At 38.7% G+C, this 15482-nt stretch overlaps 1 protein-coding gene across 2 annotated transcripts in view; it reads right to left on the bottom strand.

Annotated features, from left to right (window-relative positions):
* dync2h1 (dynein cytoplasmic 2 heavy chain 1) overlaps positions 1 to 15482 on the bottom strand; it is a 91253-nt gene that overhangs the window by 71382 nt on the left and 4389 nt on the right. For both annotated transcript variants that reach the window (XM_077722417.1, XM_077722418.1), the window contains exons 3-26: positions 15035 to 15350; positions 14818 to 14936; positions 14446 to 14590; positions 13889 to 14034; positions 12348 to 12434; positions 11128 to 11262; positions 10612 to 10725; positions 10345 to 10456; positions 10087 to 10211; positions 8065 to 8240; positions 7757 to 7952; positions 7574 to 7669; positions 7261 to 7422; positions 6044 to 6142; positions 5707 to 5846; positions 5390 to 5618; positions 4071 to 4198; positions 3737 to 3852; positions 3510 to 3637; positions 2155 to 2304; positions 1826 to 2031; positions 1546 to 1701; positions 1337 to 1451; positions 12 to 182 (exon numbers count right to left, since the gene is read on the bottom strand). In XM_077722417.1, the coding sequence (XP_077578543.1) occupies positions 12 to 182; positions 1337 to 1451; positions 1546 to 1701; positions 1826 to 2031; positions 2155 to 2304; positions 3510 to 3637; positions 3737 to 3852; positions 4071 to 4198; positions 5390 to 5618; positions 5707 to 5846; positions 6044 to 6142; positions 7261 to 7422; positions 7574 to 7669; positions 7757 to 7952; positions 8065 to 8240; positions 10087 to 10211; positions 10345 to 10456; positions 10612 to 10725; positions 11128 to 11262; positions 12348 to 12434; positions 13889 to 14034; positions 14446 to 14590; positions 14818 to 14936; positions 15035 to 15350 (3567 nt within the window). The remainder of the gene's footprint in view (positions 1 to 11; positions 183 to 1336; positions 1452 to 1545; positions 1702 to 1825; positions 2032 to 2154; positions 2305 to 3509; positions 3638 to 3736; positions 3853 to 4070; positions 4199 to 5389; positions 5619 to 5706; positions 5847 to 6043; positions 6143 to 7260; positions 7423 to 7573; positions 7670 to 7756; positions 7953 to 8064; positions 8241 to 10086; positions 10212 to 10344; positions 10457 to 10611; positions 10726 to 11127; positions 11263 to 12347; positions 12435 to 13888; positions 14035 to 14445; positions 14591 to 14817; positions 14937 to 15034; positions 15351 to 15482) is intronic.

Here is a 15482-nt window from a genome sequence, read left to right as displayed (position 1 = left end):
AGCCATTATACCTTAAGCTCCATGGCCTTTGCAATAATGTTATCTGCCACTGCAAGAAGGTCATTAAAGGTGAGTCTTTCTAAAGTCATCCCTCTTGGAAGACCAAGCAGACGGAACATGTCCAGCCAATGGTCTTGAGACAAGTGTTCTCCACGCACATATTTTGACACTGGAAGGAGGTTCTGCAGACAGAGATAGGAATGTTATTCATTTGAACTGTTAAAACCTAAGACAAACATTACATTAGAGTTATGAATCTCTAATACGTTTAAAAATATTTTTTTCAATTTTTGTTTTTCAATAACACATTCCATTTATTAATTATTAATGTATTACTCCTATTAGCACCTAAAATCTTCAATAGCTCAAAAGAGCAGCAAGCTAACATTTTTCAGGTCAGGCATACTCATCGATAATACTTGCAAATGCTCCAAGTTTGAGTTACTTAGAGAAGGTAAAGAAATTCAATCACTCGTCTATTAGGATTCAACAGCCTTGAATTTATGGACGGGTGGATCTTTTATAACTCCCGTCACGACAGAAAAAAAAGTGTTCTGGGGAGATCCTAGAAACTCGCTGAAGGACACTGCAGCCACGTGGTGCGTTTAAGGGCACATCATGTAAAGACAACGATTCACATATCAACTGTAACAAATAAAAGTTGAGTTTACACACAAGGTGAACAAATTCAATCACTCGTCTATTAGGATCCGGCAGCCTTTTTTGGCCACCCCAAAAAAATGTCAACTCTCTACGTTATGCGGTTTGGACAAATGTAGTGGAAAAATCTTAACATACATATATACACAGACACACACAATCACACACCCATAAATCACGCTTTATAAGGATTATAGATAGTGTTTTTCACATGTCCAATCCAATGTCTAAGTTAGTTAATCAATGTAAGAAAACCATTGTATGGAATAATGATCGACTGTGACATAAATAATAATCTTTCTCTAACTGTACTGTCTCATCTCCTTTTCCGAACTATTTTGTCATCACTAGGATCGCGGGGGATCAGGAGCCTATTCCATCCGACTTTGGGCTAAATCCGGGGACACCCTGAATTGTTGCCCAGCCAATCGCAGGGCACAAGGAGACAAACAACCATTCACGCTCACACTCATGCTTAGGGGCAATGTAGAGTGTCCAATCAGCCTTCTTCAGTGTTTCCCAACGTTTTTGAGCTGCGGCACACGTTTTGCATTAAAGAAAATATCAAAGGACACCCCCATGAAAATCTTTTAATTTAAATCTGTCACCTATAATAAAGATAGTCATTCTGACCTAAGCATTCAGCTGCCGGGCCGCCCCTAACCGTACTGTGTACCTTATATTTATCCACTTCTCCTTGTAATTTCACAGAAATGGCCGTTGGTTGTTTTATCTTCCTGAGTTTTTCCTGCCATGTGAATAGAAATTCTTCAAACAGATGAGTCTTACTCCTGTAAAATAGAGAGAAAAATAGGAACTCAAACATAGAAATGAAAAGAAAGATTAATCTGTAGTATGTTTTTATCTGCATTTGTTTTTTTTTACCTGAATGATATCCAGTCCTTCTGAGCCATATCAGTAAAGCCTTGATGCCACTCCTCATAAAGGCCCCACATCTGGCTATATTCATCCATGTCTCGTTTTGTCTCCTCAGCCAAAGGAAATGCTGTAACCTCCAGGTTGAAGTAGACACAGTCCTCACTAAGTAGAGGTGAACCAAGAATAAGGGAGGACGAGGGTGTTGGTAGGACCGGAAATCATACATCCACCCAACAGTAACAAAATTGGCAGTGTAATTATGAATACTAAATAAACAAGTACCTACATTAGTTTACTGCGTACAATATCTAACTCCTGAAACTCTTGCTGCTTATCTCGGATTGTCTGGAGATTGGCAAGTAGAGTATCATGATCACCAGACACAAACATCTCCTCCTTTGGCTTCAACTGGTCCCAGCGGGCTTTAAACCGTTCCAAATCAACATTGTAGGCATTGATTCGATCTGTGGTATGACTTCGCATCACTTCCACCTAGGATAGGAGAAGAGTATGAATAATAGAGTCAACCACTAGGAGATACAGCAACCGAATGGGATTGAACAGATAAAAGCAGCTGCCATTTTTTGTCCAAACCGTGATACTTTGTTTAAATACCTGATCTTTGATCATAAGCTGATGGCTCTCCATAACAAGCTCCAATTTGTCCCATTTGGCCCTCAGGGAGGAGAGGGAGTCCAGCCCTGCTCCACATACCACTCGTAGCAAACGATTTTTCTCCTCTGCTGACTTGAACTGAGGCAGAATCTAATCACACCAAAGGCATTATGTTTGAAATAATAATTACTTTCTATTTTTCAAAAATATTTCAGGTCTTACACTAGAAAAACATGGGACCATGATAACATAGTGATTAAACCTAACTTATACCAAATTTGTTTTGTTCACAATATTCAGCGCTAAATAGGGTTATCAAAAAGGTCTAGTGCAGGGGTGGCAAACTCCGGGTCTCGAGAGCCGCCATACAGTCTGTTATCCATATCTCCCTCCTCTACCACACCTGAATCAAATGATCAAAACATCAGCAAGCTGTCCAGAAGCTTGATACCGATCCTGATTTTTTGATTCAGGTGTGTTGGTGGAGGGAGATATGGAATACCGATCGGATAGTCGCTCTCGAGGACCGGAGTTGGCCACCCCAAGTCTAGTAGTAGTTGTTTTTAGTTTTTACACCTGATATTAATTACAATGCAAATATTACACAGAAGACATTAGTAAATGTCCACATCAGATGAGTTATCAACTTGATTGCTGTATATATTATGGTGAAGTCAACAGTAAGTCTTTTAAAGAGAAAAAAAAGATCATTAATTCTTTGAGATGTTTCACACCCAGGTACAAACAGCACTAGTTATTTTTAGACTCATCACAATGTCACCAGTTAGCATCCGTTAGCATCAATAAATTGAAAAAAATCCACACAATTTGTTTAATTTACTGTAGAGCAGTTCACTTCTTTTTACATTTATGCATTCATTTTGTGAACCACCTTATACTCACTACGGCACGAGGAGACATTCACGCTCGCACTCATACCTAGAGGCAATTTAGATTGTCCAACCAGCCTACCATGCAAGACTCTTGCAGGGCATGCAATTTTATTTTCTCTTAGATATTTAGGCTAATTGGGACCTGATCAGTGTAAAAACAAATAATTATCTTTTTACATGATTTAGTCTCTGAGGAAAATTATGTCCACATCATAAGAGGACGCTGAGCCCTTGTAGTCCAAAATGTAATATTGTAGTCTTGTGACAACCAAAAATGTGATGTCCACACATGTAGACACCAGGTCCTAGGAGGTTAATATTGAATTGAGGAGCCTAACGCCATCTTGAAATGGATCATATTTAACCTTTTTGCTTCAGGTACTTTATTTGAGTATAGAACCATTCAAAGTTATTATAGAAAACGCAATTCTATAGATTTCAGATGAGTGATTCGCCTCTTACCTCAGGTTTTTGGGCAACTATTTGGTTATGTTTTCCACTAGCAGCACTAATCGCCTCAATATTTTCTGGTCGTGTGGACAGGGTCTCCAGTGACTCTGATACAAAACTGTCAATGGCCTGCGTGTGGCCTGAATACAGCCAGGTGATGAAGACCAGAAAAAATTTATTAGTTTAGTGGACAACAAAAGGTTCTATTTCTATTATGTGTGTGCACGTGTCCCTCTCACCTTGTATGGACTTCCTAAGAGACATCAGCAGCAAGTCAAAAAGCCTCTGGATCAGCCCTTCAATGGCAGCTTTCAGTGGCTCACAGTTGACAGTGACGCAGTCAACCTTCTCCTGGCTGCAAAAAGAATGAAGGATATAGATGAGTACAAAGGAATGATATTATTTCTCAACTCTGGATAATGCTCAAAGTAATTTCATTTTGCACTCTTGCTTGAAAAGGCCCTTTCTTCTATCAAAGTAAAAAAAAAAAACATCTCCGCCATAGTCATGAGAGTATTCCATATTTTTATTAATGTTTGTCTTGTTTATCTTGACATTTTGCGTAATATGTACCTGGGCAAACGTTCTGATTCTTTTCCTCTGGCTTTCAGGGCCTTGAAATTTCTCTCCCAATCCTGCACGGTCGTCAGATTTTTCTCTACTAACTTCTCCAAATCCACCTGCCCCAGCACCACCCACTCCTAAAAGACAAACACACACATCACAGTGAGACATGCATGCTTCCTAATTTTGAAAGTAACTGTGTCGAAGATCCGATGACATTTACCCACACATTACTAAACAAGACATGGAACCTAAAAAAATTGCTGGGCTCTCCCATTTGAACAGGGAATGTGTCACTGCAAACTAAAGACATTGAACAGCCTGCATTTCTTGCTGGGAGAAAATTTAATTATTTAAATGTAAATGGGATGTCCTTTCACCTAAGTGTTGGTGAATGTAATGGACTGTTGGATCTTAAAAAGCCAAAATATTTTTGTAAATAAGATTTAGGGCTTGACTGCTGGAAAGGAGGATGGGAAAAAATGCCACACATGATGATTTATATTATACAACTTTGGTGAGATGGACTTTAAACAACAATGAGGTTCAGTAAGAATAGCAAATGCAGTATACTATATACACAGATTTGTTCAGGAAGAGATTGAATGGGACACAAGTGACTCCGATGCTAGACAAAGGTAGTATGAGTTTTCATGGCATATTCACATTATTATTTTTATTTTTTGTTTTAGATAAACTTTATTGAGAACATGTTGTTCTTCAGTTTTGTCTCTTATGGCACAACATGTTTGGCATGTATGAAAGTTCCCAAATCGGTATCGCTACGAGACCTTCAAGTCTGAATGTGCTCGAACCGGTTAAGTACGTTTCCCGAAGTCTTGCACGGCTCTCCAACATTTTCCATGGAAGAAACAATCAGAACTACTCGGTGTGAACGTTTAGTTTCCCAAATAAAGTGTTTTTCACTGCGCGACGGTTGAGTGGTTAGCTGGGATAGGCTCCAGCACCCCCAGAAACTTTGTGAAACAGTAAACAGAACAGAAAATGAATGAATTAAGTAATCTTACTATCATTGATCCTAAATATAAAGAGTTAAAGGGGTCGGCTAGCACTTTCGCCCACTTTCATCACAATTGGTTTGGTTAAATGTGGACTTCTTTCATAAAATTTTAACAACCTTGAAAACATTAAGAGTAAGAGAATTTTATGCTTCTATATTGAGCTGGTAAGGAACTGCAATACATGAATATTTTTAATCTATCTCTAAAAATAAGCAAAAAAAAACCCAATGTCGTTAGAAATACGCAGACAGTAATCAGTTTCACTATCATCATTATCGTGAGTGTAATTATAAATTGTTCGGACACCTTGAACTTGTGTTGAATAGCTCGTAAACGACTGAAGAGGTCCTCTGCCTTGCTGAAGATGGTGAGGAACCCAGAAGCATTCCTGTCGATCATAGCACCGAATATAACCGGATCCCCTGGTGCACTGACACCCTTGAACTGATTTGGGATGGAGATGAATCTCTTCATCTCCCTGTAATAACGTGCTCGTATCTCTTCAAATGGAGGTTGGAATTGCAACCGACCCTGTCTGCTTAAAAAAAAAAAGGCAATTGAGAATGTTTTTTTGTAAAACTGAAACAAAGGGCTATTGGTGACAATAAAGACATCACACCCACTTAAAAGTGAGATCAATGTGAATTTCAGGTAGATTCTTGTTCAGCGCTTCCAGTCCGGTCTGGTATTGGTGTTCAAGAGCCTTGTATAGTTGATGGTTCCAATGCTGTCGCCACGCCTGCATGTCATCGGACCTAAAGCCCTAAATTTAAAAATGTATATTGAATAGAAAGCCTATAGGTTGTCATCAAGTTATTAGATGACCATATATCCAGTAAAGTGATAAATTATGTTTGTTGCAAAGAATGAACATATGCTGTCTTGTCCCCAAAAACGCAGCCACATCGGCATGCAGCCCAGACCGCCCCACGCCCATACACATACAAACACAATCATAACCTGAGCTTCCAGAGTAGCAAAGCCTGTACGGAGGTCCTGGAGGCCTTCTTTCCAACGCTGTTGATGTCTAAGCAAGTCGACATTCATCAATGTCACCACCTTAGAAAACAAAAAACATAAATGAAGCATGGTGTACTTCATTTCAAACAGATGCGTATAAGAGAAATAAAGTATAGAAACAAGTGACTACACCCCTCTCATACCTGCATTTTTAAAAATTATCTTATCATGGAACAACACTGAAGCAATGATACTTTAAAACAAAGTAAAGTAGTCACATTAAGGCTTGTATAATAACAGAAAAGTATTGTATTTCCAAAAGAGCTTAAAACACAGCAATGAATATATAAAATTCTAACAAACAAAAGTGAGTGTACCACAAGTGAAAATCTCAACCCCCCTCTATGTTATGCGAGGTAGTGTAAAAGAGGGCTAACGTGGTGCAGGAAAAAAATTCTGGCCACCAAAATATTGACATCTTGGGCCCAGTTTGAGATTTTCACTTGGTGTGTACTCACTCTTTTGGTAATATTTTGCGTTATTTTGACGATACAATAAATTATTATCCAAACGCTAAAGCAGGGGTTACCAACTCCGGTCCTCGAGGGCCCTTATTCAATCTGTTTTCCATATCTTCCTCCTCTCCCACACCTGAGTCAAATGATCAATTCATCAGCCAGCTTGATAACTATCCTGATTAATATTTGATTATGTCAGATCTAGGGCTAAGCAGGTGGGTGGATGTGTCTGTCACCCAAGCACAGGTCCAGCACCAGACGGATGAAGCAGCAACAGGTGCCAGCAATCATCATCACCGACCTACTTAAGCCACCCACACTTCAATCGCGTCGCTGGATCATCTTCATCCGTTTCCTGTCAGTGCCTTCTCACGTCATTGCTTGTTCTTGTTGCCTGATCTCCGACTTCTTGTTTTTATTCTAAGACCACGTCTTTGCCCACACCTATTGTACCTTCGCCTCAGATTCTCTTAGGGACCTCACAGCTCTTGACTTCCATGCCACGTTCAACAACCTGGCTGATTCACGCCTGTCACCTTTGCCAAGTTGCCAACGATTAATAAAGACTAAGTCACCGTCAGAGTTGTCACTCTTGCCTGCTTCAGGGCCTTCACCCACTATTGTAACAGTTTCAGGTGTGTTGGTGGAGGGAGATAGATTAATAGAAAGATGAATAGCAACTTAAAAACAACCTCCAACCTTGTCTGTGAAATCTGTGTGCCATTTCTGTAGCTTCCTGTTCTCAGTGGACAGTTTCTCAGTAGCAGACTGTAGTTTTGAGATGTAAACCTCTAACTCTTTAGGATTGTTCCATGTAATGTGCAGTTTACTTCCTGACTCATTTGATTGAGACTGAGGATTCTGTTTAAAAAAGAAAATAGTACTGTAAATAACACATTTTATTATCATATGATAACATCATAAACATGACACTTACAAATAAATAATTATGCAGTTATTTGTTCTAAAAACGACCTGACTTAAGATAAAATTAGGTTAATAAGTTGATTACCTTGATAACTTGCTCAAAAGCCAAGGCAAGTGTAAGCATCATTGGCCTTTGAGAAGGGATCATTTGTTGGTCGATGGTGTTGTAAAAGTTTGCCACCTAAAACATAAAGGTTTGTTACGACATAAGAAAGGAAATGAATACATAAAGCATGAACTGATGAAAAGAAAAATTTGAAAATGGAACCTGTTTGAGCACAATGGCCTGTCGATGGAACTTGTCTGCAGTATTAGCGGCCAGCTGGATTTTAGCAGGAATAGCAAATCCCAGGGCAGAGAGTTGCCTGACCTCCCTGAGAAGAATGACCAATCTGTCCGAGTAATGGATCTTCAGCCTGCCATCTGCATGATCTAGTTCCATCACTCGATCACTCGCTTGAAGGCTTGGACGTGAAAGATAATGTGCATTATTTTGGATCACAGAATGAAGGATGTGATTATGTTCTTTTTTTCCAGCATTCATAAATGTTTTCTTTAAATAATGAATTATCTTACCTGAGTCCTGACTTTGGATCAGACAAATTAGACAATAGATCCCTAGACCAGTCATCAAACTGTTCCTGTTCATATGCTCTCATAATCTCCAGTAGATCATCACAGAAATTAATGAACCCTTTGAACGCTGATAGATCGGACAACAGCGCTTCAGTAATGCGAACACAGTCCTCAACCTAAAACGAGGAGAAAAGGACAAGAAAATAACATTCAGTTTCATCATATATGGGCGTGTCATTTCTATATTATTTATTCATATAATTTTCAAACCTGTACAAATAATTGACCTTTACATTTCTCAATTTGAACACGGGAAATATACAAAAAAAAACATTAGGAAGGAATATACATAGAGTGGGGCAAATAAGTATTTAGCCAACCACTAATTGTTCAATTTATCCTACTTGAAAAGATTAGAGAGCCCTGTAATTGTCAACATGGGTAACCTCAATCATGAAAGACAGAATGTGGGAAAAAAACTGAAAATCACATTGTTTGATTTATAAAGAATTTTTTTGCAAATCATCGTGGAAAATAAGTATTTGATTAATACCAAAAGTTCATCTAGATACTTCGTTATGTACCCTTTGTTGGCAATAACGGAAGCCAAACATTTTCCGTAACGCTTTTCACACACTGTTGCTGGTATTTTTGGCCCATTCCCCCATGCAGATCTCCTCTACAGCAGTGATGTTTTGGGGCTGTCGTTGGGCAACACAGAGTTTCAACTCCTTCCACAAATTTTGTATGGGGTTGAGATCTGGAGACTGGCTAGGCCACTCCAGGAGCTCAAAATGTTTATTACGAAGCCACTCCTTTGTAGCCCTGGCTGTGTATGGGATCATTGTCATCCTGAAAGACCTAGCCACGTCTCATTTTCAATGTCCTTGCTGATGGAAGGATATTTTCACGCTGCAATTTAGTATTGTTTCTCCTCTAAACATGAGGACCTGTTTTGCAATAGCAGATCCAGTCTTCCCAGCCTGTTGCTGATCTACAATTTTGTCTCTGGTGTTCTTCGACAGCTTCGGCAGACTGAGGTTGTGGACATTTGTCTTTTATACCGATAATGAGTTAAAACTGATGATATTAATACAGGTAACGAGTGGAGACCCCGTTAGAAGAAGTGAGACCTCTTTGACAGCGATAAATTTAGCTTGTTCGTAGGTGACCGAATACTTATTTTCCATCCTAATTTGGAAATAAATTGTTTAAAAATCAAACAATGTGATTTTCATTTTTTTCCACATTCTGTTGAACTTCAACAATTGGTGGTTGACTTAATACTTATTTGCCCCACTGTATGTATATTCCTTCTGAGTGTGTTTGTTGTATATTTTCTGTGTTCAAATTGAGCAACGTAAAGGTCAATTATTTGTACACCAGTATACCAGAAAGTACCGTATTTTCACGACTATTATGCGCATCGTATTTTTAGCCGCAGTGTCAATAACGAGTGCTATTTCTGTATTTTACACACACAAAGGACAGACCCTTCTTTTAGACGCAGCCAGGCATGGCATATATATATATATATATATTATTTATTGATGAATACGAACCGATATAGCACTGGCTAATACCTCGGAAACAGCCAGATGCTATTTCCGGTGTGCAGTGACTGCTGGGATATATAGTTTGGTCAATACACCCAGGATGATGGCGAACACACTAAAAACACGTTTTTAAAAAGGCAATGGAGGGAAAACTGAGTTCGGTTGTACATACTTTATTTATTTTTACAATGTACTCACTTCATCACCATCAAACCCATCAAAGTCTTCATTTTCGGTGTCTGAATTAAACTGCTGTAGTTGCCCTATCGACTGATTAATTCATTTTATCGTGATGACAATTTTAGTTTTGGTCCATATATAAAGCGCACTGGATTATAAGGCGCCCTGTCTATTTTGGAGAAAATTTAAGACTTTTATGTGCGCCTTATAATCGTGCAAATACGGTAATAATACCTAAATACTGACAAGAATGAATGCTGTTCTGAATAATTGCTCAAATTGGTACCTTTTGTATGATGTGTTGCACCCAGACAATTTTATTGACCACATCCGAGAGGTTTCTTCCCATGAGTGGACCAGACTTCTCTCCTGGACATCCATGGCAGCGAGTCTCAAAGTCTGTTTTCAAACCTATAAAATTAGTTACGAGACAAGTTTCAGTTCAAAAGTGTTTCTTCGTTATTGTCTTCCAATGACATTTTTATTGTCTTTCTTCTAACGACAAAATGTACCTAAGAAAAAACAGAAAGACAATGAAGTGCACCTTTGTTGTAGTCAAGCAGTCTGGCCAATAAAGTGTCTCTCTCAGACTGCAGCTCTTTTCTGATTGTAGGACGCCTAATTAACTCCTTGTGCTTTTGAAACACCTGCAACAGCTACAAAATTGAATTGAATTTAATTAAATGTTTTTATTGTCATTACACAAGTATGAAATTTAAAGCTTTCACCATAAGCATGCACTTCTAGTAAGAATTCCTTAGCATTACACTACGACTAAGGTAAACCATTTTAATTGAAGCTAGCACATAACCTGCTGTGGATTGTCTTGTACATCTGTAATATAACTCTTTAGTCTGCCAGCCACCTCCCGCTCTGATGGAGCCATGATGCGCTCAAACTGAGCCACTGCTGCCCTCCAGAGGCGCTATATAAAAACATACCAGAAAATATTAGGAACAGGCAGTAAATGCTTAATCGATCATGTACTCGCACTTCTAAGATGTCTTGCAAAGATTGGGAACTATTGGGGGGATTCAATAAAAGAGATGCGAGAATCCAGCCTTTACAAAGACTATTGTTTTAGTTGACACTTTCAGAAAGGTATAACTTTAACAAACTTAGTAATTTTTTGTAAGCCTTGCTATAGTTTGATCTTGTCTTTGTCAAGGAGGTCATTTTCACAAAAGATCTTTAACTTGGACACATAGTGATGCACAAAATAAAATAAATGAATAACTGCTATAATGCAGTTTCATTCAGCAATGGAAAAAAATAAGACTATCACGACACATCTGGCATGTTCCCACAACCAGTCCTCACGACTCACCTCAGTATAAGGATTGTAATGGAGAGGGTTAAGACCTGAGAAAGGTTCAAAAACACAATCTGAAGTCAGAGCCTGCTGTTTTCCTCCTGGTAACAAACGCAACAGCTTTTCATGAAAAACCCGCAGAGAAACCACCTGGTGCAAAGAGAAAGTGCATGTCACAGTCCTAATCTAGTCATGCTCTAAATCAGCAGTGTCCAACGTATGACCACAGTGGTTAGTTCTGAGATTGAGGGTTTGATCCCAGGTTCGAACTTCCAGGTATCCCAGTTTCCTCCCACATCCCCAAAACATGCATAGTAGGCTGCTTGTATACAATCTAAATTGCTAATATACATGAGTGTGAGCATGAATCGTTGGCAGTGTCCTTGTGCCAAGCAAGTGTTTGGCCACCGATTCAGGCACACTCCCGAAGAAAATTTTAGAAAATCGTCATAGGAGCCCAACTATTTTGAATTCTCCTGAATCTGGTCAAATTAGGGCAAATGAGAACAGAGAACTTCACCGCTGCATTAATTCCATAAAACTATTTTGAAAAAACTGAAACTGTGGTCTCTTAATTCTCAAAGCACTAAAGTTAAATTAGTGATACCTTCAGTTACATCTCATAGTTTATACTTAATACAAAGCTGCCCTCCTCGGTCGACCCCATCTCCGGAGCACCCTTGTCCCATTTCCAGAGTTTTTTGGAGTGAATGCGATTTTTGCAAAATCGATATAAAATGCAAAAAATAACGCAAGACAATTAAAATCAAACTGTTATTATCATGTTTTCACATAATTCAAATATCGTGCTTTTGCTAAATATTGAAAAAGTACAGCATAATTTAAATAGGTTTATCTTTGTGTGTGGGTCCTTCTATGTGCAAATTTACAGTCAGTAATTCCACCATGTGTCATGCTGAAGTCTCACATGCATGTTTTGTAAATGTCAGTCCTTTTGGAGATGGCTTCAACATGGGATATTTCGTTCAATATGAAACAATAAACTTCTGCAAGTGTCTGGCTTTCTTATTAGAAGTTTCATTTCATTTCATTATCGCAGATGAAATATCTTTCCAAAAGTGCATGAAAAATTACAGCCCTGTATACAAAATTATAGTGTTCTTCATTTCTATTCCATTTTGAAATATCACATGTAATGAAAGAAGTATCATGGGGACCCTTCTTTTAAAAGGAAGGTAGGCTAAAGACTTATTGATAGGATAAATTCAGATTACCTCATCCAAACGTTTTCCAAGGCAATGGAGGGTTTGTGGGCAGTGTTTGTTTCCCTTCCACGGATGAGGAGCATGTCTCTTCCAAACCTGAAAATATACTGTAATTTAGAAACACTGAAAGATACGGATGCAACGAGAATGGTCAGTCGTTTTGGCAAATGAAAAAAATTGTAAATCCAGTGGGTTTTTTTAAACCTTTCATGCACGGGTTAGACTTGGTTTTTTCACTCAATTACATCATTTGCTTATTTGCCTGTCCAAGTCAAAATGAAGTAATGTCTAAGGTAATCAATGGCTCTGATGAGCATTCATTGCCAGTCATTCTGGTTTAAATGAATTGGACATCTATCACCATCACTGTCATGTCTTGAGTTAATACTATGGAAAAAAAACACTTTAGAGCAGAGATGTCCAAACTATTGATGATATGTTAGGATTCTCTTGCTACGTTTGTCCAAACATGCATCGTAGAGAGTTGACATTTTTTTATGGTGGCCAGAAACAGCTGTTGGATAATGATAGATGAGTGATTGAATTTCTAAGTGTGTAAACTAATTTTTTTCTATAATCCTGATAAAGCATGATTTATGGGTGTGAGTGTGTGCATGTGTATGTTAAGATTCTCTCGCTACGTTTGTCCAAACCGTGCAACGTAGAGAGTTGAATTTTTTTTATGGTGGCCAGAAACTGCTGTTGGATACTAATAGACATTCATGATTGAATTTCTTCACCTTCTCTAAGTGTGTAAACTCAAATTTTATTCGTTAAAGATGAAACCAGAGTTGATGTATAACTCGTTGTTGCCCTAAACGCACAGTGTGGCTGATTGGTCGTAAGGTAGGACGCATTTCCACGTAATTTACAAACTTCATTTTCGGAAGAAATTACGCCAGTGAGTTTCCCGGTGCTCCCCGAAACACTTTTTTCCCTGTCGTTACGGGAAGACTCGGCGGGACACGATGCTGCTGGCTGCGCTGACCCAATTTAATTGTATGGTAGGATGCTTTTCTACGTCATTTACAAACGTAATTTATGGAAGAATTTCAGACAGCAAGTTTCTAGGTGCTCCCCGTAACACGTTTATCTGTCGTGACGGTACTTATAAAACATCCACTCATCCATAAATCACGCTTGATCTATTCTATAATCCTTATAAAGCGCGATATATGGATGGATGTGTGTGTACCTGGAAACCACACTGGAGTGCTTCCACTGAGTTATTTTCACTTGAAGTTAGTTGCCTGAACTACATAACAGACCCCGCTATTTTGTGAGTTTTTATTTTCGTCATATTTTCACTTTGGTTTACAATGTTTTAACAAGATAATCAACCATTTTTCAAAAGGTTTTTTTTTTTTTTAAACGCAACAATTGTATTTTGCTTTGCCGGTCCCCCATGCTTGTGATCCAATATTGTCACTTTCCCTCTCAAGGAAGGGTCCGTGGTCTTAAATGTTAACTTTTTCACAGCTGTCCACTGTAGTGAGTACTGTCTCTAAAAGGTATAAGCTTTTTTTTCAACATCAAGATTATTCTAATACCTGTCCTGTGAGATGTTCACAAGCCGCAACCCAATTCTCACATATGGCTATCCCCATTTTCCAGCTCTCCCTCACAGACACAAATGGCTCCTCAAAAATCTTGAGATCACTGAGCTTCTTCTGGACGTACCGTCCAAGGGCTCCACCTTAAAGATTAAAATGTTAATAAAGAAATAATTTGATCATCAATTACATAATTTCTATTCACACTGTCAGATAATGCAGCTGGACAGAAATGGATAGAATTAACAGAGGGAATAGTGACATAAAGACATCACTGTATATACATTGAACTGATTGTTGCTAATGGACAGAACTACTCTGACCAAAAAGATGTGGGGAAGGGATGGATACTGAAAGACAGCAGGAAAAAAACATGCATATCATATCTATCCATTCGCTCTACCCCGTATATACACTACGATTACGGGTGAGCTGCAGCCTATACCAGCTGATTTTAGGAGACTAATTAAGTAATGCATCGTGTGTCTGTAGTGTGGCATCGTGGGACTCCATCATGGTTTAAGAAATGTTGGGCTTCTGTAAGGAAATCTCACCGATAACATCCATTAGTCGGACCATGCGTATTTCTAAATAAGGTTTGTAATCAAGCTGCCGCCAGACACAATCCAGAGTGTCTCTGCTCTGCTCCACCAGATCCATGACATCAGGCAAGGAAAGGCCATCAAGACCACAATACTCCTGATGGATAAACACAAGGGGGATTTTGCAAAATTTGTTTTCTTTAAGTTAAAAAAAACATCACATTTAAATTATAATATCAACACTACAATCAAAGGAAAGATCATTGATTGATTTAAAAAAAAATTAAGTGGACAAGTAAATCTTAGCCATAAAATATTTTTCACACCATTCAATGGTGAATTTGAACTTCAAAGAGTTTGATATTAAATATTTCGTGTGCATACCTTTTCGACAACATTAAACTGTTCATTAAAATATTTGGCTCTTTCTTTCATATTGGTCTTCGTTGCAGATTGAGATATGTCCGCCCAATATAGGAACTCATCATTCGGTGTAAGAATACCTGTAAATGTGAGACAAATATATAAATATATTGTTAATAAAGCTGCAGAGATGGCCTCAGTAAAAGATAAGAAAGGTCAGAAAATTATTATGGCAAACCCAAAACATCTTCTTCCAAGTGGCCTCTTTTCAAGTCAGAGGGTTGTGCTCCAGACTGGCGGACAACCGAACCCAGACCCAACTCTAACTCACTGAGCAGACCCGCAAGCTTTGGATCAAATGTCGCACACCATTGTTCATCCTTGAGCAGCAAAGGAGCAAAGACCTGTCTCACAGCCTGGTATAGAGTGCTGACTGGAGACTCCAACATGGATGACACAAGGAGGCTTTGATGGAGGTTCTCCTCAGTAATCACTGTGGGGTGGAGCTTAAAGAACACCAGTATTTTATCTTCGCTGCCCTCCAAAGCTTCAATCTGTTGAAGAAAGAGCAATTATAGTAATACCTTGACATACGAGTGCCCCAACATATGATCAATTTGAGATAGGAGTAAAATTTCGAGCAAATATTTGCCTTGAGAGGTGGGAGATGTAAGCATTTACTTTTA

Source organism: Stigmatopora nigra, chromosome 8 (genome assembly GCF_051989575.1).
Source record: "Stigmatopora nigra isolate UIUO_SnigA chromosome 8, RoL_Snig_1.1, whole genome shotgun sequence".
NCBI lineage: Eukaryota > Metazoa > Chordata > Actinopteri > Syngnathiformes > Syngnathidae > Stigmatopora > Stigmatopora nigra.
The sequence above is the reverse complement of the archived record's forward strand: the minus strand, read 5'-3'. Positions and strand labels throughout refer to the sequence as shown.